General features: G+C 43.0%; 1 protein-coding gene across 1 annotated transcript in view; it reads right to left on the bottom strand.

The window, feature by feature from the left end:
- LOC115225997 (homeobox protein cut-like 1) overlaps positions 1–7,500 on the bottom strand; it is a 94,342-nt gene that overhangs the window by 66,343 nt on the left and 20,499 nt on the right. The window contains exon 5 of the mRNA XM_036514794.1: positions 1,756–1,804. Coding sequence (XP_036370687.1) covers positions 1,756–1,804 — 49 coding nt within the window. The remainder of the gene's footprint in view (positions 1–1,755; positions 1,805–7,500) is intronic.

The following is a 7,500-nucleotide window of genomic DNA, read 5'->3' on the forward strand; positions in this document are numbered from 1 at the left end:
ATAATATATAACATAATATAATATTATATAAATAATTATAAAAATCGTAAAAGACCAGCAAATTGTTTCAATTTATATATATATATATCAATAATAAAATATTAGGGAATAAATCCAAACTTACAGGGAGAAATCAGATTTAGGATTAAATCCAATTTTATAGTATAAATATATTATATTATATTAAATTAAATTAGAGATAAAACCACTATTAGGCAAATCAAACAATGAAAAACATATATATATATATGTATATTTTTCATTTTCCTGATAAACATAATCACAGTTCCATTATATATAAATCACTTTATCTTTATAATTGATTAATAACAATATATGGTGTCCAACTGAAGGACTAGCGAATTGGATGTTTAACACAACCCTTTGAGGGATATCTTTTCCTCAGTTTGTTATATATATATATATATAGATATCATCATCATCATCATTTAGTGTCCGATTTCCATGGCTTGGATGGTTCAACTGGGGTCTGGGAAGCCAGAGGCTGCACCAAGCCCAGTCTGATCTGGCAGTCTTTCTACAGCTGGATGCCCTTCCTAACACCAACCACTCTGTGAGTGTAGTGGGTGCTTTTTACGTGCCAGATGGGGCTGGCAAGCGGCCACGGTCGGATGGTGCTTTTTACGTGCCACTGGCACGGGGGCCAGGCGAGGCTGGCAACAGCCACGATGGTGCTTTTTACGTGCCACCGGCAAGGAGGCCAGTCGGGGCAGCGGCATATATATATACATACACAAATACATATATATATATTATATAAACATTATATATATATATATATATATATATATATATATATATATATCATCATCGTTTAACGTCTGCTTTCCATGCTAGCATGGGTTGGACGATTTTGACTGAGGGCTGGCAAACCAGATAGCTGCATCAGGCTTCAATCTTGATCTGGCAGAGTTTCTACAGCTGGATGCCCTTCCTAACGCCAACCACTCCGAGAGTGTAGTGGGTGCTTTTTATGTGCCACCGGCACGGGGGTCAGTCAGGCGGTACTGGCAATGACCTCGCTCGAATCTTTTTACACGTGCCACCAGCACAGGTGCCAATCATGAATATTGAAAAGGTTCCAAGAAGCAATGAAAATTTTAGTAAAAACAAATAAGTAAATGAGTGGAAACTGAACCAGTGGGTGTGTTAATGGATAGGGCATTAAAACAGAATGAATTTCCTCAAACACAATAATATATTATGTTATATTTATTGGTACAGGCATGGCTGTGTGGTAAGTAGCTTGCTTACCAACCACATGGTTCCAGGTTCAGTCCCACTGTGTGGCACCTTGAGCAAGTGTCTTCTGCTATAGCCTTGGGCTGGTCAAAGCCTTGTGAGTGGATCTGGTAGATGGAAACTGAAAGAAGCCCGTCAAATATGTGTTTGTGTGTGTGTTTGTCCCCTTCCACTATCGCTTGACAACTAATGTTGGTGTGTTTACGTCCCCCCGTAACTTGGCGGTTCGGCAAAAGAGACCGATAGAATAAGTACAAGGCTTACAAAAAAATAAACCCTGGGGTTGATTTGTTTGACTAAAAGGCGGTGCTCCAGCATGACCACAGTCAAATTTTGACTGAAGCAAATAAAAGAATAAAAGAAAAAGAAAAGAATATATACATATATATATATATCTCCACAGTGAAGTCATGTCTAATTGCGGCACTAATTGATAAGATTAGGAAGAAGAAACTTTATCAGAGAGACTTGGACATTTCCAATGAGACTTACTTCTTTAGCACTTTGCAAATCTTTGATTACCATCTCCATTTCATTGCATCTGGAAGAAGAGGAGGAAATACAGTTAATAATACAGCAACAGCAATAATAATAATAATAATAATAACAATAATAATAGCCCTGATGCAGTACCAGGCAGTGGCTCTCATGGCTTCTGATCTTAACTGATGGAAGTGTATCATGTACATTGTTTTGTCTGGTATAAAAGATGGGCTACAGCAAATATTCTGCTCAATACCACAGATTGCTAATGCCCTGATGCAGTACCAGGCAGTGGCTCTCATGGTTCTGATCTTAACTGATTGGAAGTGTTATCATGTACATTGTTTTGTCTTGGTATAAAAGATGGCCTACAGCAAATATTCTGCTCAATACCACAGATTTGCTAATGCCCTGATGCAGTAGTACCAGGCAGGGCTCTCATGGCTTCTGATCTTAACTGATTGGAAGTGTTATCATGTACATGTTTGGTCTTGGTATAAAAGATGGGCTACAGCAAATATTCTGCTCAATACCACAGATTTGCTAATGCCTGATGCAGTACCAGACAGTGGCTCTCATGGCTTCTGATCTTAATGATTGGAAGTGTTATCATGTACATGTTTTGTCTTGGTATAAAAGATGGCCTACAGCAATATTCTGCTCAATACCAAGATTTGCTTGTCAGTTGTTTGACCTTAACCAGTTGAGCATGTCCCTTAGTAGCTGACGATATGTGCATCTCTGATCATGAGCAGAAGTAGTGGGGGAGCATCATAGCCATGTGTTGAGAGGGATTCTTTGGGGTTTGAATAATTCACCTCTGGAAACATGGGTGTTTCTTTCAACATTCTTAAACAACCATTATTCAGGGACCTTTTGAGCGGGATGGGCTACTCAACCTGAAGAAAATTCTAACTGGGCCCCACCTGCAAGGTCATGTGCTGTTTATCTTGATATGAGATCACCATGTTGTGCACATATGGTTGTGATGCATGTGCCTGGTGTACCCTTATCAGACGGGTAGTCATGATGGGTATATTGGGCTTCGTATATTTTACCCCAGTGTCACTTTGATGGCATGAACTGCTCTCTCACTCAAAAATAATAATAATAATGACAATGATGACGTCATCGTTATTATTATTATTATTGTCATTATTATTAAAGCAGCAAGCTTGCAGAGTTGCTAGCATGCCAGGCAAAACCGCAGAACGGGGCGCCACTGCATGGTGCCAAAGATTCCAACATCACCATCAAAATACAGGTCCAGATACTGCAACAGCTTGGGTTTCAGAGGACCACAGCTCTTTAACATCTTCCCTAAATGCCTGAGAGACTTGCATGGTGTGGATGTGGGTTTCTTTAAAACTAAACTGGATCTCTTCTTGTCGGGAGTCCCAGATGAACCTACCTCACGACAGGAGACACAGATGCGGGCAGCGGCATCGAACTCCCTTGTTGATCAAGTGCCACGTATCAGAGGTGGATTCACATATTAGTGTAGCTCATTCAGCGGTGGTGCCCCAGCATGGCCGCGGCCTTTGGGCTAAAACATTTTTAAGGATTTAAGGATATATGCATACACATGCACACACATACATATATACATACACACACATATATATACATATATACACACATTTATGCATACACACACACACACAAATATATATGCATTCGCACACACACACATATACATACATATATAAAAGGTAAAGAGTAAAGACCCCCTTTTGTCATGAATGGTCATGGGATTGCACGGAGAAAGTTCCCTTCCGAGGCATAAGTCCTGGCAGAGTTGATTTGTGGCAGACCTGCATTCGCGCATGCACACCAGCCTCACCTCTCCGTGCCACTGATGTTATCCAAGGGAAAGGCAAAGGGGCCGATACAGCTTGGCCTCTATGACATCGCAACTCATTTCCAAAGCTGAGTGAACTGGAACATTGTGAAAATAAAGTGTCTTGCTCAAGAACGCAACACGCAGCCCAGTCCGGGAATACATACATACATACATACATATATATATATATATATATATATATATATATATATATAATATATATATATATATATTATATATATATATATTATATATATATATATATATATATATATATATATGTATATTCTGAGATCCCCTTTGGTCACAACACAGAGCATGGGATTGCACCTAGAAAGTTACCCTCTCAGGCACAAGTCCAGGCAAGATTATTTATGGAAGACCAGAGGTCACCCGTGCATACCGGCCTCTCCTCTCCACACCACTGGTGTTATCCAAGGGAAAGGCAAAGGGGCCGATACAGCTTGGCACCAGTGATGTCACAACTCTATTTCTACGGATGAGTGAACTCGAGCAACGTGAAATAAAGTGTCTTGCTCAAGAACACAACGCGCAGCCCCGGTCCAGGAATTGAACTCACAACCTCATGATTGTGAGCCAAAGCTCTAACCACTGAGCCATGCACCTTCACACACACACACAAACACACACATCTATATCACTGCCTTGTGTAAACACCCCTAACCCCTACATACACGTGTGTCTGCATATACATACATGTGTACTGAGGGATGTGTATGCATACATCCGTCATTATGTAGCATGAGTGTGTTTATTTCCATGACTATAGAAATGTGTGGTTATTGCTATGACTAAGCCGAGTATATATATGTGGATATATGTATCTATGCATGCGCCTGTGTGTGTGTGTGTGTGCATGTGTGTGTGGAGGCCCACATCCACTTGACTGAACAAAGTGACGTTATAAATAAAAGTAGGTTGCACAATTGTTTTTTTGTTGTTGTTTTTTTTTTTTGCTTTTTTTTTTCTTTCTTTGTTTTGGGGGTAATATTGTCCAATGAGATGACCCGATTTCTTCACTGCCCTCCCCCCCAACTCACCTCACTGCCCCACCACCAACCATTCCTCTGATTATTTTAGTAATTCTTAACAATTGAACCAAGAAAAAAAAAACACATTATATTTATTCTTAACACCACCACCACCACCACCTCTCATACCATTATTACCAACTCCACAACCACAGTCAACACCATTACCACCACCACCACCTCCGCCGCTGCCATATTTAGATTCCAGTGATTTGGTACCTAATTCTGATAATCCTAGAAGACAGATATCCATATAATATAATATTCGTGTTTCCTGAGGTGGGTGTCATTTCCATCTCACGACTTGAAGCAGATGAGAAATAAAACTCCACCTGGAGACAATGCCAGTCTACTGCAGGCTGACGCTCTCCCCAGACAGTCCGATGCTACCCATTTTCCTCACAACTGCCCTCCTAGGTGCACTGAGATCATCATCATCATTGTTTAGCGTCCGCTTTCCATGCTAGCATGGGTTGGACGGTTCAACTGGGGTCTGGGAAGCCAGAAGGCTGCACCAGGCCCAGTCTGATCCGGCAATGTTTCTACAGCTGGATGCCCTTCCTAACGCCAACCACTCCGTGAGTGTAGTGGGTGCTTTTTACATGCCAGACGAGGCTGGCAAACGGCCACGATCGGATGGTGCTTTTTATGTGCCACTGGCACGGAGGCCAGTTGGGGGCGGCGCTGGCAACGGCCACATTCAGATGGTTCTCTTACGTGCCACCAGCGCTGGTATCACAGCTACAATTTCCATTGATGTTGATCGATTTTGATTCTGATTCTCACTTGCCTCAACAGGTCTTCACAAGTAGAGTTTTGTGTCCCAAGAAGGGAAGGTATGCATAAGTGGACTGGCTACATCCCAGGTAAAGGCCACGGGTTATGGTCTCACTTGTCCTGCCGGGTCTTCTCACGCACAGCAGATAAAGTAGAATATAGTCCTCCATCACAAAGACACTATGATGACAGATGAAACTTCACCTGTCAGTATTAAATGTGTGTGAAAGGATGAATCACCAGAAGATTTGGCTGAGTATTCCAGCTGTTTGATTAACAGGACTGTCAACTTCATCATCATCGTCGTCGTCGTTGTTTAACGTCTGCTTTCCGTGCTGGCATGAGTCGGACGGTTTGACTAAGGACTGGTGAGCCAGATGGCTGCACCAGGCTCCAATCTGATCTGGCAAAGTCTCTACAGCTGGATGCCCTTCCTGATGCCAACCGCTCCAAGAGTGTAGTAGGTGCTTTTATGTGCCACCGGCACGAGGGCCGGTTAGGTGATTCTGGCAACGGCCTTGCTCAAATGGTGTTTTTTATGAGCTACCTGCACGGGAGCCAGTCCAACAGCACCGGCAACGACCATACTCGAATGTTGTTATTCACGTGCCAATAAAGTGAAGCTGGAACGATCACGCTCGAATGGTGCTCCTCATGTGCCACCAGCATGTGAGCCAATCCATGGCCCCGGTAACAATCATGCTCGGATGTGCTTTTAACGTTCCACTGACATGAGTGTCTATCAGGCAGTACTGCTATCGGCCACGTCAGCAATTTTGATTTGTATTAATTGTATAGTATTGTATTAATTATGGTTGAGTATCCCACAGACAGTGGAAGCAAAATGCATAGTGGTTATGGTGCTGGACTCATGATCCTAAGATTGTGGTTTCAATCCCTGAACCGGGCAATGCATTGTGTTCTTGAGCAAAACACTTCATTCATGTTACTCCAATCCACCCAGCTTGTACAAACGAGTACCCCAGGATGGACCTGGGCCCCATCCAAGGAGGAATATATATATATGCACCAGACAAACCAGAAAATCAGCTTTTTGCCTCTTACAGAGTAATGTAGACTAACCATCCTACAGACAAAGCTACCCTTATGCAGAACACCCTCAGGTAGGGTCAACCTGAAACGCTGTGTGACAAAGTTAGACGCACAGATCTCAAATGTAATCCAGCCGACAGGTGTCTTGTACCTATCTAACTGGTCCACCCAGAGAGACAAAGGGTCGTCACTACACATGTTGAACCGTCCAACCCATGCTAGCATGGAAAGCGGACGCTAAACGATGATGATGATGATGATGATCTCAGTGCACCTAGGAGGGCAGTTGTGAGGAAAATGGGTAGCATCGGACTGTCTGGGGAGAGCATCAACCTGCAGTAGACTGGCATTGTCTCCAGGTGGAGTTTTATTTCTCATCTGCTTCAAGTTGTGAGATGGAAATGACACCCACCTCAGGAAACACGAATATTATATTATATGAATCTGCCAGCCTCGTCTGGCACCTGTGTCGGTGGCACATAAAAACACCATCCGAGCGGTGCCGTTCGCCAGCCTCGTCTGGCACCTGTGTCGGTGGCACATAAAAACACCATCCGAGCGTGGCCGTTCGCCAGCCTCGTCTGGCACCTGTGTCGGTGGCACATAAAAACACCATCCGAGTGTGGCCGTTCGCCAGCCTCGTCTGGCACCTGTGTCGGTGGCACATAAAATCACCCACTACACTCTCGGAGTGGTTGGCGTTAGGAAGGGCATCCAGCTGTAGAAACAATGCCAGATCTGACCGGCCTGGTGCAGCCTTCGGGCTCCCTAGACCCCAGTTGAACTGTCCAACCGATGCTAGCATGGAAAGCGGACGTTAAATGATGATGATGATGATGATCTGTCTTCTAGGATTATCAGAATTGGGTACCAAAGGCTGTTACCTTGAAACACTGTACATTTCTTCCCAAATCTGTCTCTGTCAAACTCTCAACTTTGACTAGTTTGAAATATTTTCAAGAGAAAGTTTACTATTCTGGTTGTGGATAAAGAAGACCGTGGGAACAAATTTGGCAATTTTTGGCAAAA

The sequence above is a fragment of the Octopus sinensis genome, linkage group LG29 (assembly GCF_006345805.1).
Source record: "Octopus sinensis linkage group LG29, ASM634580v1, whole genome shotgun sequence".
Lineage (NCBI taxonomy): Eukaryota > Metazoa > Mollusca > Cephalopoda > Octopoda > Octopodidae > Octopus > Octopus sinensis.